A 19,439-nucleotide genomic window follows, 5' to 3' on the forward strand; every position below is an offset into this window, starting at 1 on the left:
ACTTGGGACACTACCTCTCTTCTCCCCAAAGTAGAGAGTCTGCTGGGCCGGGTTAGACCACTGCAGGGATGAGTCCTCATGATCCTTTACTTGGCACTTGAGCACGACGGTGCCACCAGCCACCACTGTCTCGTCGGACGTCCAGGGCTGGCTATCTGCAGGAGCACCAGAGGGTTAGCCTCGTGGGGAAGCCCTGCCCCGCCACCCACTTCTGGGCCAAAGTACCACCTCCTCTAACCCAGACCGTCCAAGGCCCAGGCGTCTGCGTTCTCTGAAGGCGTCGTTGTGGGGCGGGGTGGGGGGGGGGGGAAGGAACAGAGGTGGCGGGGAAGGGGAGACAGACCTTATTTCCTCTTGTTTGCAATCCACAGAGAAACAGTCACCTGTCGGATGTTTGCTGAGTGAACGGACAGGGCCACGGCATTGAGAGGAATAGAGGCGCCCCAATCTACACATAGCACTGTGCGCGTCTCTTTCCTGAGAGACGGCACTTTGAAAGCACGCACACGCACCTGCCTTCCAGGCTCTCCCTTCCTGCCTCCGGCTGCAGGTGAGAGCGAGGACAGGAGAGGCGCTTGGGACGAATAACCCCGAAACTAAAAGTGAGGAGGGGCCAAGCCAGCCCCGGGTCCCCCATTTGTTGACATAAGAGGGAGCTGAGAAAACTGTGCAAGAAGTAACAAGAAAGATTCAACAAAACAGAAGAACCGAAACATTTTGGCACAGACTTTGCCACTCCTCCCACGGTAGCTTCCTTGCATCGGTAACTCACATTTCTTCCAGGATCAGGACAACCCGCCTCTCAACACACAAACCCGAATCACCCCCCACCCCGTGTTATTTTAAAGAGTAAAGGATTAAGATTTTCCTTTCCGTGCGATGGCAACGCTTTCTCACCCCTCTCTAGTCAAATTAAACAACAACGGAAAGGACGAATGAGGTATCGGATGGATGGGCCATTTGACTCCCAAATGTGCCTTCTAGTTGGCTTAGCCGGGCCCCCTCCCCGCGTGACACTCGCTTCCTCCTCCACCCACCGTGGTTCCGTATTCCCCTCGGCGTGGATTCTGCTCCCAGGGTCGATTCCCTCGTCTCCGGGACTTTCTGTGACCCCCCATGGCAGTGACCCCCACAGAACTAAAATAAACAACGCCTTCCAGCTCTGATTCCCAAGCCTCTGTAGCATCTCTTCTGTGGCACTCACCTAGTGAACCAGCACCAGTCTTCTCTGACTAGGAGGCCAGGAGACTTACTTCCTCCAGTCCCTGACTGAGTAATTTTAAACAATCCCCATGTTCCCTACGGCGTTGACCTTACCCCTGCCCTGTCTGGTATTCCTTTCTTTTTTGGCTACCGGAGCTCCATTTCCAAGAAATGCATAATGAATGCTCCTCGCAGAGAAGGGGCCCCTGAGGAGTCAAGGTGGCCTGTGCTGGGGTTGACAACAGGAATCCTGCTCCAGGGGGGCTGTCTACACACGGGAGCACAAAGTCTGGCCGCTGGTTTTCGTGTTTGGAATCATAACGGGACTGAGGGGGATCTTATGGGATCACGGAATCCGATTCCCTCGTTTTGCGGATGTAGACAATGAGGCAATGGAGGTGGGGTGATTGCCTACGATCATCCTAGAATCAGTGATTCCAGGTGGGACTGGAACTCGGTCGGACTCTCTCAGTGCAAGTGGCCTTTCCGTTGGAATGCTCCTCCAGTAACCACCTAACTTGAATCTCAAAACTACGATTTTTAAGATTAGTGAGCCAGAGACGGAGCTGGCGTAGTAAACTGGGACGTGATTTATCCCTGAAATATCGGAACGAGAAGGGCTGGGAGGCCTTTCATTTACTGCCAGCCATATACCAAGTTTTGACGTGTGATCCTGTTCTCCCTGGGTCCCTTTGAAGAATTCTACCTCAGCTGTGTCTTCCAGAACCTGTTTGTCCTGAGTAGTACACGCCTCCTGGCGTCATTTTATTTTTGGAAAAAGGTGTGGAGATGCAGAGGTCTCTGTACCGGAGTCAGGGAAGAGGCGTAGGCGCGACAGGGGTCGGTGGTGTGCAACTAGAGGTAATGAGGGGAGTGGGGACAGAGGGCAGAGGCAGCATGAGTGGGAGATGATGTGAGGATGTGGTGGAGGGAACCGAGGGACATCGTCACGAGGGGCCTGGATTCTCACCTTGACTGGCCAGCATGTCAGGGCTGCTCCAGACTGTGGAGCTGATTGCCTCGCCGAGTGGAGCCAGAGTTCCCAGCTCCAAATCCTGCTCCTGCCAGTAGCCTGGGGAGAGAATCTCCATCAAGGATGAGCCCTACATACTGGCTGCTGCCCTCGGGACACTTTGGTTGCTGGGGGTGGGGAGAGGACAGGCCCCTCTGGAAAGCGGGCTCTCCCGGGATCCCTTCTGAGGAAGCCAGTGAGGTCTTCCTCCGGGAGGCGGGGCACTTGCAAGGAGGGTGCTAAGTGTCACCAGTCAGCCATATAATGTCAGAGCCCAAGGAGATCTGAAAGATCCTCTGGTCCGGTTCTCCCACTCTGCAGGTGAGGACAATGGAGCCTACAGCGGTGAAAAGGCACTCGGTGGGGGCCATGCCAGCAAATGAAAGACTGTTCCTTCCTTAGCCAGGATTCTTTCTGCTACACCATGTCATGTACTAAAATAACAGCAGGTTTAATAATCAGGAAATACTTTCACCCTTCATCCTTTTAATAAACCTGTGAAGCACACCCGCTGGTCTTATCATTCCTGTAAGGCAGCGCGGACGCAGAGTGCAGGGATTTGCCCAAGGTCACCCGAGCCGAAGGACACAGACTGGAAATGAAATGCCGGATCCCAAGCCCAAAGCTCGGTTACTTTCCAGCTGAGGCCCCTCCCAGTGCAGACGCGGCCGCGCTGGGCTGGAGGCCGCCACCTGCGGTATCAAGGGGCGCCCCTCGCGGTGTTCCTCCTGCCCCGCCCCCTGCCCGCTGGGTCTCGCGGACCCTGCTCCCTGCCCGCCCCGGCACAAACCCCAGGGCCCGAGTCACCGCCTCTCTTCCCGGCCGGCGGCCCTTGGACCCGCCGCACGAGCGCTGCACAGAGCCCGCGGGGCCTGCGTCCCCGGCGCCGCCTGAAGAGGCGGAGGGACAAAGGAACCCGCCACGCGAACCGGCCCCGAGTCTCCCGCCACAAGCCACAAGCAGCCAATCAGGGACGCAAGGCGCGGTGACGTCATCGGCTGCCGAGCAGAGTCGGGAGCGGCGGCGCGTCCCGGGCCGGGAGTCGCGGGAACTTCTCGGGCGGCGCGGGCGCCCGGCCACCAGACGGGGCACCGCAGCCCGGGGATGTGGGGCGGGGGTGGGGGCCCAGCCCGAGAAAGAGGCCTGAAGAAAGGGGCCAGGACGAGGTGGGGAACTGCGAGGTCCGAAGGAAAGGGGAGAAGGGACTGGGGCGGGAGGAGGAGGAGAGGAGGGGAGGGGAGGGGAGGGGAGGGGAGGTTAGGGGGAGAAACTGGGCTAGGACCCCGAGAGAGAGCTTCAGAGGGTCACCGCCGGCCTCCCTGGACCCCACACACATCCTCCAGGAGATTTGAGAAAAGACTCTCCTCCAGCAGGAGAAGCGTTCAGGATTGGGAGGGGGGGAGTACAGAAGACAGGAAACCGGGGACCCTTAGCGAGAAGCAGGCAGCAAAGGGGGCGCGCGAAGTGCTGGTGAAGAGAGGCTAGAAGGCTGAGGGTGCCCGAAGGAGAGGTGGCCGCTCAGGGGCCCTGAGAAGCAGCAGCGACTCCGCCGCCTTGCGTGGACATCGAGGCTGCAGGCACCCTGACGCTGGTGAGTGTTGCCTCTTTATTTTCCAGGTTGCGTGTTTGGGGGCGCGTGGACACACGGTGGAGAGCCAGACTGGCTGCACTAAAGCTTGGGATGGTGGAGTGGATTGGGAGAAGCCGGGGAGGGCTCAGTGCTCAGTCCCCCAGGACCGGTTCTCTGGGCACAAAGGAAGCGCTAGCCAGGCCTCTGCGCACGTGAACGGTGGCAGGGGTGGGGGTGGGGGGCGCATAGCCATCTCCTACTTTGGCACAGGACCTTCAGTCTGCAGGATGGGTCTTCAGCCCCGAGTTCATTTAATGTCAAAACAACCCTGAGGCCCAGGCAACTCGACAGAATCGCTTCGTAGAGAGGAGGTCTTGAGGGATCCAGGGACTGGATCAGCACACCCCTCAAGAATGCTCTGCCTCCCTTGGGGCTCTCAAAGCCTTTTCAACAGCTCTCTTTTCTTCGTGTGGCATTTCCACCCATTGTGTTGCCGTCACTTGTTTACCTATCAGGCTAAACCTGGTCTAAACTTCCAGCTGGTTAACAGCTGGGGCCCGACCCACCGACCCACCGACCTTATTCACCTTTGTGTCTTCAGCTCTTAGTGACCTTAGGCCTCTCAGCGCCTTCGATGGGCTCTGGCCTGGTGGCTCATCTGTCACTCCTGGGGCTGTGCTCCGCTGTTCCCCCTCAGGCAGAGGAGGGGCTGCCCACAGTGTGGACTCAGTCCCCACTCCGCATTCCTTCTTTCGTCTGTACTCTCTGGCTGCCTTCTCCTCAGTTGCTTTTCTCCCTGCATATATTTTTCTCATCTCTCCCCTCCTCCTACATTTTGCCGGCATCTTCTCCCCTGTATAGGATGAACACCTGAAGGGGTCAGGTGGGGCATTCAGAGCAGACTCCATTGTTCAGGTGAGGGGACTGATCACTAAAAGGAATAGTCTCCGATAAATGGCATCTATCATCCAGATGTCCATGGAATTCACTCCAGTCTGGTTTGTAGCGTGTTTTAAGAACTTGATGAAGAGAGAGCTGTTTTAGGTGTTTTGTCTTTTCTTTTCTTTTTTCTTTTCTTTTCTTTTCTTTTCTTTTCTTTTCTTTTCTTTTCTTTTCTCTTTTCTTTCCCTGCTGGGATGATATTTCTCCCTCTAATTCTGAAAGGGACTTATGATCTCATGTCTCCTCTTGAAACCTATCGGGTGGTATGCCTGAAAGTTTTCTCACTGGGTTTATAAGATTGTACACCTGTAATGATAAATTCTGAATGGCCACTCTCCCGGCGGCGGACGAGCGATTGCAATGCTATTAACAGAAACATGGGTAACTAGCAGAAGTTATGACCTGGGCTGCGCAAGTCTTGGGCCTCTGGGTTCAGACTGTGCCGGCCATTTATGACATCAGCATAAATTCCTCCAATGGACTCCCGACTGGAAGGCAGAACTCTGGAGCGCTCTGAAAGGGTGGCATGGCCTTTGCAGTGGAATTTGCGAACGTTCTGCTCAGGCAGGGTCATTGGAAGGAAATGCAGACCCTGGACCACAGAGCCACCAGTGAGGGGCGCCCAGGCTCCTCGCAGGGAAAAGCAGTGAGGAGAATTCCAGCCAAATGTGCCTTATTGTTTTCCTGCTTACAAGCCTTCCCGTTGTCTGCAGGTCACATCCAGATGTGTTAGCCTGGCCTTCAAGATCCTGGACAGTCTGATGTGACCATGCCCTTCAGCTTTGTCTTTCCTTTACCCCACCCGTATCCCAGACATGATGCCATTCTGAGGTCTTTCTAGAAACCCTTGGCTTTCCTGCCTACATTCCTTTCTTGCCATAGCCCTGCTGATAATGCTCCCCACCCTTCCTTGCGTTAAGCTCTTCCCGTGCTTAAAACCTACTCTGTGTGGCATCTCCTTTGAGAAGTCTTCCCTGATTGTCCCAGATGGAAACACTTTCTGGTTCCTCTGACTTACAACACTTTATGTACTCGTCTTAAATTATGCATCACTCTGTGTTGTGCTCCAAGTTTGCCTTCCCTCTTAAGTGATAAAGATTCTGCAGGTAGGGTTGACATCCGTTCGTCTCTGCGCTCAGAACTGCCCCTAATGCAGCATGCTGCACATAGAAGGTGCTTAATAAATACATCGTTACTAAATGAATCAGAGGTGATTGGCATCTTCTATTGTAAGAACTAGGCTCAGCATCTGCCAGTGGAGAGGAAACAGAAAAACCAAACAGGATAGGAAGAAACAGGACAAGGAAGAGGGTGGATCATCCAGAGGCTGAAGCCCTAGAAAACTTTAATGTTGTGCTCTGGTGCGAATCGATATTTACTGGTCACCTTGTGTGTTTCAAGATCCAAGTTAGGGCTCTATATTCATTATCCAGAACAACCCTTTTAACAGGTGTTATTATGCACATGTGAAGGATGAGTTGACTAAGACTCGAAAAGTTCAGTAACTCGTCCATATGATGGAGCTGGAGAGCGTGGGGATGGGATGGCTGTCCACCTTAGACCCCTCCGACTGCAAAGCCCAGACTCTCTGCACAGCTTTGCTGCACCACCGCCCTCTGCAGAAGCGTGCATTTCGCGTGTGTGGTCCTGGTGGTGCAGGAGTTATGGGGTCAAGGTTCCTTTCTGCCATCGCTGGCCAGGGGCGGGTCACCTAAGCAGTATTCACACTGCTCGCCTGCGATCGAGCAGAATAAGTGTAGCGAGATGGGCACGGACGCTTGTGTGGTGATAGGATGATTTGTGCCCACTGAATGTCATTGTTAATCGGGTTTCTTCATGTGTCTTCATCTATACCTCTGGGGGATCCTTCATTCACCCCTAAGAGCCTTACAACGGGGGACTTCTCAGTTAACCCAGCAGCAGATGTGTTTAGTTAAAGCTAACGGAATCCCCTCACGTTTTCCTAGCAGTCTGATGTCTGGGCTGAAGACAAAAAGAGTGTCTTGTTTGCCCTCAGTTGCCTTGGGGGTTCCTTAATTCTTGGTTTATTTACCCAAGCGTTCCAGTATCTTTAGGACTGGTAGTATTTTAAAGGACAAAGTAGCCCTTTCATCCCCCCCTCCATGTCCTTCTGATTGATTGTTCCCATTAAGAGCCGCCGAGGTGGCTGTTGGAGACTTACTGATATGCCCTTGAAAACACCCGTGACTCGTGTTGTGCTCATAGCACATGCCTCGCATATAGTAAGTGCTCAAGAAATATTTGTTGAATAAATAGACGAGCGACACGAATGAATGAAAATGTAGCATGGCTCCACTCTAAGTGATGCTGGGAGGGAAGTCTTTGAAAAGGTGCCAGCATAGCTACCCCCTGATTGCTTGGTTCATGTCTCCCCTGCACGTCTGCCGTGGGAACCTACGGTGCATTGCCCTTTGGCCTGTGACATGGTCACAGGTGCACGTGCGGGGTGCTGGGACAGGGATGGAGCTCTCTCGTGTGACCGCTGCTGGCCTTGCTGGTGCCTGGGTCCAGAGCTCCACTTCCCTGATGAGAGAAAGCCAGCTCCCCGAGTAGGAGTTGATGATGGTGATGGTGATGATGATGGTGATGGTGACTCAGCATTTCTGTAACTCCAGAGTTAAAAATACTCTGCGTCCCAGCCTACTTGTTATTCCTCACGACTACCATGACAGGTGGGTGGAGGAGTGTTATCTCCAAGGGAAAAACACGCTGGGGGCTGTGGCCCAAAATACTGAGGGGACCCACTTTTAGGATCGTTTTCCTACACCCTTTGCTGCCCCCCACCGCCCCCTCCTCCCCCCCCCGGGCCGGGTGATCTTGCTCTCATTCATCCCTGACCTGAGCTACGTGGTGAATCCCTGTGTACATTTGGTTCACACGCAGAAGAGAACGGGCGTGGCCAAATCACGGAACTCGGCCCCTGGAGCTTTTCTCTTTGCCCAGAGCCACGTTTTCCTTAACTGTGAGCGTCTGATTCTGCACTGGGAGGACGGTGGGCCAATCCCGGCGGAGCCCTGACTTAGGTGCTCACTCCAAGATCTGGGGAGCGTCACTTTCGAACACGATACCCTGATCAGACAAGGCACTCTTTTCGTTCTTAACTTTTACTCGACTCGCAAGTTGCTCTCGCGGCTGCTGGGGATTCTGCTCTCTCGCTTCTGCCTTCCATCCCTTTCTAACTGTCCTGCCCCGAGTGTGCCACGAGCGTGCCACGGCGCAGTCGGGCAGAAGCGGGGGCCGCAAGCGGTGGGAGTTACTCTGTCAACTGGGACTGTCTGTCTTTCCAGGTGTATTTCCTGCTCGTTCTGTTGCTCCTTGGGGAGGGGCCTCTGGCCCCTCACAGGCTGCAGGATCTCCTGAGGGGTGCCCCAGTCAGCTCACATGTGCTGGAGCTCAGGCTTGCTTCAGAGCTTCAGAGCTCGGCCCCGCTGCAGCGACCCGCGGCCTCCCTCACCTAGGCCTTCCCTCCACCCTCTCTCTGGCTGGGCCCCTGGGACCTCTCTCCTTGTTGCCTCCCTCTGTACTTTCCGTTGCTGTCTGGCTTTTCCTCCTGGAGCCTTGTTTATCTCCGTTCCCTCTGGCTCCTGGCAGCCTCCCGGGCCTGGAAGGCACTATTCTCTCAGCTTTGCTTTACTGTCCCGGGAGGCATGCGGGATCTGTGTGAAAATAGATGGTAACTAGAGGTGGGGAACAGAGCCTTCACTAGAAGTGGGGCCTGTCGGGCTGATTTGCCCCGTGGCTTGGTGAAGCGTGGCCAGGAGGTTCAGACAGACAGAACCAGGAATGCTGCACTATTAGATAACCCAAGAGATTCGGGCCCGGAAGGGGCTGATCCAGGCTCCAGTAGCTTTACTGCTGAATGTTGGCAGATAGATGCCTTTTGGTTCATTCCTAACCAGGTCGTTGAAAACGAAAGGCTTTTGTTTCCTGGGCTTGGAATGGTGTGCGGCTAAGCTTTTCCAGGCTGAATGAGGAGGAGGGAATCTTTGGGTTAGTTGGCTAGCTGGCCTGCGGTGGGCGTAAGGGTGGGGTTAAAACAAAAAGCTTATCTGTGTGTTAACCCTCTTTTCACTAAAACCAAAAAAGCCCCCCAAAAGAAACAAACAAACAAAACCCCACCCCAAACAAATTTAGTTATTCCAAATGTTTTGCTGTATCCGAATGTTAGAAAAAAAGTAGCGAGCTTCGATATGTCATGAATAAATATATTTTGTCTATTTCCGAAAACCCAGCCATCAATTTGCATGTCTGGTCATTTTCTACTGACCCCTAATGGCCAGAGGTGGGTAATCCTAAGATCTTTTTGATTCCATCAGACGGAGGCCGGAACTGATATCCTTTCTGATTCCCTCCTGCCACACTTCAGTTATTCCTCTCCTCCTTCTGTTATGCCTAATTTTCCCCCAAATATTTCCCCTCTATCATTCTTAGAAGCATAGACTTTTATAGCCGATAAGAGTGCGAGGTAGCATCCAGGGCAAATCTCATTTTTTAAATGTCTACTTATTTTTGAGAAAGAGAGAGAGAGAGAGAGAGAGGGAGGGAGAGAAAGCAAGGGAGGGGCAAAGAGAAGGAGACAGAAGATCCCAAGAGAGCTCGACACTGACAGCGGAGAGCCCGATGTGGGGCTTGAACCCACGAACTGTGAGATCATGATCTGAGCTGAAGTCAGATACTTAACTGACTGAGCCACCCAGGTGCCCCGCAAATCTCATTTTAAAGAAGAAAAATCTGGGACACTTCAATGGGTTGAGCGTCTGACTCTTGATTTCGGCTCAGGTCATGATCTCACGGTACGTGAGACCCAGCCCCACGTTGAAATCTGCCCTGACAGCGGGGAGCCTGCTTGGGATTCTTTCTCTCTGTCCTCCTCTCTCTGCTCTTCCCCCACCCTCTCTCTCTCAAAATAAATAAATAAACTTAAAAAGAAATAAAGAAGGAAAACCACGGCTCAGAGAGGTTAGGGAACTCGTGCAAGGTCACACAGGCAGTGTCTGGGAGCCGTGGTTAGAAGCCCATCTCCCGTGGTTCCTGTCATTTGATAGCAGCCTTGTGGGCCAATGAATTCAGAGGTTAAGTTGTCAGCTAGTATGATTTTACTTTCAGTGACATATACCCCGCACCCCCCGCTCCCCAGGGCTCTGTGTATTGCAGTGAGGCCCCCCAGGACCCCAGACCTCAAGGGAGGGAAATGCTCCTAAGTGCCAGGCAGGTTAGAGGCGGAGGGAGGTGGGGTGGGGGCTCCTGCAGCTGTGAAGAAGGGCGTCTTCACAGACTCAGGGCCTGACTGGCCGCTTCCGGCTCTCACAAAAGAGGACAGCAAGGGGCAGAAGGCACTGCCATGCCCGGAGCTGTTAAAAAGGCTGACTGAGGACAGGCTGTGTGCGCATGCGTGTGCTGGCATCTGGTGGGGCCGGCTGCGGGATGCTGAGCTGACCGTGCGGAGGGAACCGGCTCCAAGAGAGGAGAAAGCAGAGGAGCGTGTCCTATTCTGGAGCTGAGGAGAGAGAATAATCTGGAGGCAGAAGTGGGCTTGTGGTAGGCTGAGGGGGCCCCTCAGAGGCTTAGTTAAGATTCCGAGGAGCGGAGACTGAGAAGTGGGTGGCAGAGAAGGAGGTGGGGACAGCTGTTGCTTTGATTTGCTATTGAGTCAGTGTTCTCGGTGCATTAGCGCTGGGAGGGAGCCCTGGGCTGGCCCCCAACCAAAACAAGCCCCTCTGCAGCCAATACTGTGTTGTAGCAAGAACTGCAGTTGGGAGACAGAGAGGAAGGGGATCTGATCCCCAAAGAGCCCCTTCCCAGCCTTAGCTCTTGTCCTTCCGGGACTAGGCTGTGTTCTCTGGACAAGCGTCTAGTGTTCTGCACTAAGAGGCTGGGAGGGGATGGGGCAGAGCAAAGAGGATGTCTCAGTAAGAGCTTGGGGGAGAGTGGCCGGGGTCTGTGCAGCTCGGAAGGCGGGGCATGACATCATTCCCGTGGATGGTAGCTCGGAGCCGTTTTCGGAGCGCCCTTTGACCCCACCTCCTCATTCCCGCTCACACACACAGACATCAGGACAGGTGTGACCCGGGGTCTGCATGCTAATGCGGCAGTCAGGAAGCCGGACTTGGTCTGAACTCTGACACGTCCCCCTGAACCAAGCGCCGACGCTTCACGCTCCTTCCCTAAATTTACCTTGCTGGCGTAGAACTGGGAAACATTCTCCCATCTTAGAAAATGCTTGGGAAAGGAAATGTAACAGAGGCAGTGTGGGGTAAGTGAAGGCAGAATTCTGTCTAGCTCATGGGAAAATATGTTTACGGGAAGGTAAGGGGCTTTCCCGTAAACCGGGAAGGGGCAAAGTAGGGCAGGGGCATGGGGGAGAAACAGAGCGGGCGCCCTGGGGAGGAGAGACCGCAGTCCCGGCCGCAGACCCTCTGTGCCTGCTCAAGGGCGTGGATGGACCCCCTTTCTCAACAGGCTCAACTTATCTGCTTTGCTCGTTATGTCCTACTTTAGATATTTCAGGCTGATGGCTTGGTGTGTGTGGGGGGAAACAATGCTGTGAAAAAGTTTAATTTGTTAGAAGTCAGGCAAGAAAGGATTCATCTCTGCTGGATCTGGTTTTACGGACTTGTTTTTACCGTTTCCCTTCACCGGGTGATCAGAGTCGAGGTGTGGATGGCAGGTTCGGGGCAGCGGTGAGGAGCGTGACATAAAGAAAACCGTGCTCTGCTCCACACGCCTACACCGCTCCAGCCCCCTCCCTCATCCTAACAGATTTAGTCTCTTCCCTTTCCCGTTTCTCACCTAAAAAATGTATTTTCCAGAGGGTGGCACATTGTCCGATTAGCCTTACTTTGTGCCTTCCTGGGGGATTCTAACACTTCTGTGAAACAGACACTTTCTTCCGAGTCTGCAGACCTCACAGTCCCCAGAATGGGGACCCGCCGATCTCCTGTTCTTTTCTTTTTTTTTTTAATTTTTTTTTCAACGTTTTTTATTTATTTTTGGGACAGAGAGAGACATAGCATGAACGGGGGAGGGGCAGAGAGAGAGGGAGACACAGAATCGGAATCCTGTTCTTTTCTTAAGCCTTCACTGAGTATCTTCTCTCTGACGAGGGTATGTACTCAACTTTGTTCTCCAAGATGTGTGTACATCCCAACCTCGTTACCCTCTTTCTCATTCAGCCTGTGCCCCTCAACACACATGACAGGCTACAGCTTTCACTATTCATATCTGTTTTTATTTTTTTTTCTGACACAAATACACAGCCTTTCTTATGACCCAGATACAGAGCCCTTTTCACAAGCCCATTATTAGTCAGAACCCCTGACTTCCAGAAAACCATATGGCTTAAACTCAGAGATTCTCCCCAAAGCAGAATTCAAGCTCCCTCTTCTGCTCAGACTCCCCAGGAGAGGGACAGAATCCTTTTCTCCCCAGGGCTGAGGCTCAGGCCATCTGTCACTGACACTGGACTCCAGGGCTTGGAAACCAGAAGAGAGTTGGCATGAAGCAGCCGTGGAGGATAAATGAGAATATGTGAGGCCCAGGGGCTTAGCGGTGGTGGTTTTTATATTTGTTTGAGATGATAGGATAGGGATGAGAGGAGAAAACATATAATACATCTTTGGAAAGATTTCATCATCTTGAGGAATTAGAGTAAGAGTAAGAATGAGTACAATTGTCCTGTCATTTTTGCATTTGCCGAAGGACAAATGATTAGGAGCAGATGGCCAAACTGGCCCATCGTTTCATAATAACAGGAGAACTTGGCCCTGGGCTCTTCAGAGGTTGATCTAGGCCATGCTGAGTCTCAGGTTACTTGTCACCGATGTATTTATTAGAGTCTTGCTGGGTTTCTAAGAAGTCTCAGGTATTTAAGTCAGAGACTCAAGAAACCTGTTCACCCTCTGGAGCTTTTGTACCCTGTCTGAGGGTTTGGCTGGAATTCTAGAGTCAGGATTGGAAGCAAAGAATCTGGGCAACAGAAGAAGACAAATAAATGTAGGAAGCTAGGATCTGCATATTCACAAGGAAATCTGGCATTGGAAGTACTCGTTCTCCAGCCTGCCTTGCTAATATCCGGGATTACATGAAGGAAGTACAGAGCTAGGTAGTGGTTAGCTCGGAGATGAATGGCTGAGATAGCAGCCTTCATTTCTTTTTCTTTTTTTCCCTAGGGCAAGGTGATGCTTCTGACCCTTCTGACCCTGAACTGGAAGTAGATGAGCCAAAGGTGCTTATAATTAGCAATCAATACACAATTAGTGCAGGTCTAGCTGGGGTAAGGGAAAATAAACCCTTAGAGAAGACTACGTTTTAGTTCCTTGTATTATTTAGCTTCTTATCATTCTCCTGGAGATCTCCAGGAGACAGAGAGATGAGAGGGTTAAGGAATCCCAGAGGTAAGAGCTCACGTAGAAGAATGATACGCATTTTGAAAAAAAATGTTGGAAGACCTGCGTTAGAATCCTTTCTGAAACACGTCTGCTGTTCATGAGAACAGGGGGCTCAGGGAGAAGAGTAGATAGGAGATACTCCAGCTGTTACTGTAACCCAAAGTCTGTCTTCCTGAAGGCTCGCTCATGGAGATAAATCACTTCCATTACCTGTCCTTGAGGAATGAAGTTTCTCCTTGTTTCACAGGAGGAAATGGAAGAAGGGCCCTGGAGATTCATCTTGGAAGCCTGCCCCCCAACTGGATTCTGCTGGAGGTCATTCACAAGTGTTAACTCTTATACGAACTATGACTAAGAAATTGATACGGGGAAATCAACATTTAGGGGAAGATCAGCGTGTGTAGTTCTGATGTTATTGGAGGAACAGGCTATCTAGTCTCAGACTGGCAGGGGCTGAGCATTCTCGGCTCCTTGCCGCATTTGACGTCATCAGCTTATTGGCAGATACCCCGAAAGAGTAGCAGAGTCCAGTTTAAAGATGCGCTTCCTGAGATTCGGCCAAGGACTTGGACTCTGGGGTAGGATGGTTGTATTTAAAGCCATTTAGTTCTGTACAAGATGGTTGTAAAGATGGGGGGCGTGAGTCAGGGTTTTGATATTTGTTTCCGATGTGTCTCATATATTAAATTCCTCTGTTATCTACTCAGATAACCCATGAGTGTGTATTATCTTTATATTTACTGCTAAGGCTGAAGGAAAAGAGAAAATTAGCACCATGAAAGGACAGTCTGTGTTGGTCATCAGGCTAAGAAGGGCGTACTTAACAAATTGAGTAGGGCTCATTTTGCATTCCACATTTATAGGGTATATGTGGTACACCAGATTATGAGCAATACTATGTCAATCTCAAACATAACTATGTGTAGTTCTGTTTTTAATTTGTGACTCCATTTATGGCGGAACATCCAGTTCTTCGGAGGCCATCTGAGGTCACTGTAGGCCCTGGTCTCCTGAGCATTTCAAAGAGCACATCTTCTCAACCTCAGTATTACTTGGTCGTTCTGTCCCCTTCCTACAGCTGTATAGATGGTTGTGAGGACCTTTCATATCTCTATCTCAAGGCTCGTTCCCCTCTTTCTAGTCGAGCAGGTCAGGGATCATAGCCAGGTTCACTTGTGTGCTCCTGGTGGGGGAGGGAAGGAGCTGCACCTTAGAGAGTGGAGATCATGACGGGTGGAGGGAGAGCAGGACCACGGAGAGCAGCAAGAAGGGCCTCGGGTGGCTTGTGGGGGGTTAGCACCATGGAGAGCTCAAAGCTCCAGTTTGTTCTGCAAAGAGCAGGGGAACAGGGATCATGGGTTAAGGCACTAGCTCTCCAGGAGTCAAACTGAAAGAACAGACATCAGGACTACCGTTAGGATCATGCTATACCCATCACTTGCTCTAAAAGGCCTCCTTAAGTGCTTTGTTTGAACCTGTCACATATACACCCAAAATTATATAAACAGTGAAGACTGCCACGAGGCTGAGTTTGTCAACATGCACCTTAGTAATTACGACAATTACGTAGGTATTAGTGGTGGTGGAGGGGGTTTTCATTTGCTTTAACCAGTATCTCTTCTAATTAGGGAAATAGTGCCACAAAGTCTGTGGCATGAGAAAATCAAAGTGTGCTTATCACCAGATGGGGTATGAGGTGTATCAAAGTCAGTGTGCCTTGAAGCACCCACAATTGCTGTGAATAGTCCAGTCTTCATCGTGCATGGAAAAGAGGGGTGGATCAGTCCTCTTAAGAAGGCATTTGTCTTTGGGACATTAGTTGGGACATTTGGTCAGTCTCTTCACACTTAGAGGAATTTTGGTAAAGGGGCAAATGGTTCTCTCTTCAGTACTTGTTCCTTCAATGAAGAATATGTAGCTTTACTAAGCCTCTATTTTGCAAAAATCTCAACGGTTTCATGTGTTCAAGACTCTGGAAATCTTGGTTTCTCAGGGCTAGTTATAACAGGATTGGGTTGGGTTTTTCTCGGGTTATAGGAACCCTGAACATTAGCTGGTTCTGACTTTGTAAAGACTCATCACTACTGCTGATCCTAGAGGAGGAGGCTGGCCTTTGGCTCTGAGACTATTCTTTTTTTTGCTTTACAGTTACATATGGAGTGTTTATTCTTAATTTGATGGAGTTTTTAGAGACCCGAATCTTTCTCTGATGGCTTGCCTCTCCAGGCTCTTTTTCTGATGGTCTGTTTCTCTTGATCGCTCATAAGCATTCCCATGGGGATTGCTACTGTCAGAGTTTATGGATAGACCTTTAGGACATGACTTCATCCAGGAGACAAAATGTTCCAGTATATGGGCCTATAGCCAATGGTGAATCAGGAAATGCTAAATTTTAACATGAGGGATGGAAGGCGAAGATACAATTACCCAAACTTTCTAACGCCCTGGGGATTTTTCACTCAGTAGTCAGTAAGGAGGTAGTCCAGGCCACCAGTTGCTTTCCTGGAGAATCTGGAACCCAGGTTACTGTCCTTGGGTGACATTCTGTTACTCAGAAGCAGATGACAAAACAGAGATTGTAGAGCCAGTGTGCAGTCTACTGGAGCAGGAAACAACAAAGAATGTGACTACTCACAGCCCCCCAGGGCTCTCTGGTGATGACTATGAAGATATTATTCCTAGCATATGACTTAAGGAAGGACAAGCAGCCTTTGGTCCCGTTCTGCATATCGTGTGGACTACAAGCAAGGTGTATGAGCAAGGAGTCCCCAAATCAAATCTAGGGATTTACAGAGCAATCACACAGCTACCCAGTCTGCTGTTTCAAAGTGACCAGAACACCAAAAAGATGCCATCTGTGGAATTTTATGGCTGCAGAACGGTGAGTCACTCTCCAAGTGAACAGGGAATATCTCCAACAAGGCACTCTTGAAATTAGACTTGGGTCTCCAGTCTTCCTCAGTTGGGAGAGGAAGGAGAGAGAGAGAGAGAGAGAGAGAGAGAGAGAGAGCGAGCCTGAGGCCAGCGAGCTGATTCCCTTGCTGTCAGGTTAGAGCGGAGGACCCCAGACTGGGTGTGGCAGAGCCCCAGGGCATAGGGATTTTAGGCAGTGTTCGTGGGGGGGGGGTGCAGGGAGAAGGGTGAAAGGGCTACAGGTTTGTCTTCTGTCTTTCAGCAAGAGTAATTCTCCTTTGGTCTGTTTTACTTGTGTGATGAAGGAATTTCACATCTTTAAAAATAAAAGTGAGAAACCCACTGTCCTGGAAGGAACCCCGTAAAACAGTAGTGCTGCTTGGCCCCAGAGAGAGCTCAGGCTCAGGGCAGAGTTCTGGGTGTGGCTCTGGGTAGCCAGTGAGTGAGCCACAGCTTGGGGCCCTGGTCAGACAGACTGGTTCTGCGTGGAGTTAAGCTAAGTTCTGCTGTACCGGGGTCTCTCTGAAGGCCTCAACTTCTCTGTGCCGGGAAGAGCACATCTGTCCTTCCCGAGGGCTAGAGTTGCAACCAGGAAGAGCATGGGGACAGAACGGTTACAGCTGCAAGAAGGAAGAAGCGGGATGGTAGAGGCCTGCCAGGCAGACCCGTGGGCAGCTCTAGAGTGAATGCCTGCTGGACTTCTTGGCACGTTGGGCATGAGCTCTCCGCTGGGCACCTGGCCAGGGGGCCGAAGAATGGATGGCAGTGGACGGAAGGTCATTGGAAAGGGAAAGATAGTCATGTATGGGGCAGTGCGGGACAAGGTTGAATTGCTATGAGCTGAAGCAAAGCAGGCTGTCCACCCATCGGCTCTGTGCTAGGTCAACCCACAGGGTGCTGGAAATAAGTTGACAAGGAAGAACCCAGGGAAGGCTGTGCGCAGTGCTGAATGTTGAGCTTACCAGAGCTCAGCACAGGACACATGAAGTTCACAGGTGTCGTATCCAGCAAACCTGGAATTGCCAGCCTCTACCAGTGCTAGTGGAGGAATGTGAGAAGGAAGGAGCAGGTGGGAAACCGAATGTCCAAAGTGGCCCTGAGCCTCTAGCCACAGCATGCACGGTCAGGTTCAGAGATCGTCTGCTGCCCTTCTGTAGCCTCTCAGTCCCTGTTCAGCTTTAGGAACCCTAAAAACCTGATGCTGTACCCTAGGGAGCTATATACCCCAGCCGCACATGAGGTCTGTTTTCTTTCTGCATAGAAAGAGCCACTCCACACACACCCTTGACTACTCAGACATTAGTGTATTAGGGTATCTTGTCCTTAAACTTTCACACCGCATCTCCTTGTTTGGGGCAAACATTATCTGGGAAGCTATGTACTGCCTGGCTCCCTGCCAGGGGACCCAGGCCACATCAGGGGCACTGGGCACATCTTTGGTGTGACCCTGGTCAGAATGGCCATCCAGACCGCCATCCATGGGCATCAAATCTGTGCTCCCACCTCCCACATCAGAGCTTCTTAGGCCCTTCTTAGGTCTGGAAACTAAGAGGTGGAATTCATTTAGATAAAGATCGTGTGTGGCTGTGTGTCTTCCACATCGGTAAGTCCTGAGACATTGCACATCAAACAGATGTCCATTGTCGAGACAGATAATGCTCTACGAGGAAAATGAGGCTCGATTTGACTGTGCCTCGGGAACAGACCTCCCTCCCCACCCATCCCTGACTTCCCAACCTCTCCTCTGGAAATTCTCCATTCTAAAGTTAGTGCCTTCCCCTCTTCCCCCTCAAGCACTGCTAGGAAATGTTTATAAATACGAGGACAGAGGATTTCTGTTCCTCTCAACCTTACATCTGGGTGAGGGCTGGGCCCCCAAATCGAGGGCCAAGACGAAATCGGGTGGTTGGTGAAGAAAGACTTGGCTAGGATATAGATTTACTCTGTTCTCCAGTGTTTACATCCTAGAGCTGGAGTGCTCCCAGCTTTCTGGGGTGACTCCTTTCTGTTTAGGTCCCAGCCTGGGGCTGTCAGTCCCCACTGCCCAGCAGGTGCAGTTTGGGTCACACTGTCTATGGTGAACGCAGCTAGCGAGATGAAAAGGCGGGGGCTGCAGCTGGAAGTCAAGGCCTAGAACAGGATCCTTCTTGGGGCACATACACCCGGAAGCCCGTCCTTGCCGTGCACCCGGCTGGCCCTTGGGACCACCCCCCCCCCCACCACCTCCTCAGCCAGTAGGGTCCTCAGTGTGGTCCTCTGGGGAAGGGGGATTCTGCCCGGGGGAGGGGCTGCTGTCTCAGTGGTGACTCCCTTCAGGGTGTTGATGGGTACCTGGTGGAAGGAGTCAGCCAGCCCTAGGAATGGACCCCCAGGGGGCTCGCACCGGCCGAAGCTCCTTTATCATGACCCAGACAGGCCTGAGAGCGGAGGTCAGGGGAGACGGAGTGATTCCTCCAGCACCCAGGCTGCTCGCCTGTTTTCTTCAGATGAAATTCTTTACATCATCCTCCCCAGCTTCAACCCCTCCCCTCTCCACCCCCGCCCCGCCCTGGCCCTGTGCCCATCCCTGCTGGCCACTGGGTCCACAGCCCAGGAGCCGCCTCCCCTTTCTCCTCCCCTGCGGTTCTTTCTGTTTTTCGTTGGCATCTGGCCGGGCATAGCCACCACCCTCCCCCTCACTCTCCCCACATCCCTGTGCTCCGCAGAGGTCCCGTCCCCTCTCCCCCCTACCGCAGCCCAGCCCTCCTCTGACTGGTCTGAGGATGCATTCCGTTAGTCCCTCCACTGCCTGCCCTCCCACCTCCGGGGACCTGAGGCTGTGAGCCGTGGCTCCCTTCCTGGGCTCCCCACAAACTGTCCCCTGCCACCCCATGAGCCGTCAGCAGCCTTTAAGAAAGCTGAGGGGGCCCCCACAGCGCTGACCTACATAGCCGGGTCCTGGGCGGGAGGGGCTCTTCCCCAAGTCCCCTCACCCTGGCCCCGCCTCCCTGCTCCCCCCCACTCTCTCCCTTGTCTCTTACCCTTACAAACCCGAGCAGGCTGGAGTTCCCACCTGGGGCAAAGTGGGCTGGGCGAGCTACCCCACCCCAAATCTGGGAAAATCCATGCTTAGCCCAGGACAGCCTTGGGTTTTCTGGGCATCCTCCTTCCCAAATATCTTGATGCTTCCTTTTGCCCAACCTTCCCCCACCTCCTCCGCTCCTGTCTGGGCTTCTTTTCCCAGCTGCTGCCACCGCTAGGGACACTGCCATCCTGGCACCCACCCACCCCCCCCCCCGCACCCCCCCCCCCCCGCCGCCCTGTGTTGTTGTTTTGCTCCAAGGAGAAGCCCCCCCCCTTCCTTGCCCACGCCCCCCTCGGCAGCCTCACCCAGGACCCTTCCCTGCCCACT

At 52.4% G+C, this 19,439-nt stretch overlaps 1 protein-coding gene and 1 long non-coding RNA gene across 3 annotated transcripts in view; one reads left to right on the top strand and one right to left on the bottom strand.

Moving 5' to 3' along the window:
* The window catches only part of CADM3 (cell adhesion molecule 3), a 30,024-nt gene that overhangs the window by 9,820 nt on the left and 765 nt on the right, over positions 1-19,439 (bottom strand). The window contains exons 2-3 of one of the 2 annotated variants that reach the window (XM_058700830.1): positions 2,174-2,275; positions 15-155 (exon numbers count right to left, since the gene is read on the bottom strand). In XM_058700830.1, the coding sequence (XP_058556813.1) occupies positions 15-155; positions 2,174-2,275 (243 nt within the window). The remainder of the gene's footprint in view (positions 1-14; positions 156-2,173; positions 2,276-19,439) is intronic. The other variant, XM_058700831.1, reaches the window with a different exon arrangement.
* LOC131495739 (uncharacterized) lies at positions 3,388-13,846 on the top strand. Its single transcript, XR_009254088.1, has 2 exons — positions 3,388-3,806; positions 13,383-13,846. It is a non-coding gene; the product is annotated as an uncharacterized LOC131495739 (long non-coding RNA).

The sequence above is a fragment of the Neofelis nebulosa genome, chromosome 15 (assembly GCF_028018385.1).
Source record: "Neofelis nebulosa isolate mNeoNeb1 chromosome 15, mNeoNeb1.pri, whole genome shotgun sequence".
In the NCBI taxonomy this organism is placed as follows: domain Eukaryota; kingdom Metazoa; phylum Chordata; class Mammalia; order Carnivora; family Felidae; genus Neofelis; species Neofelis nebulosa.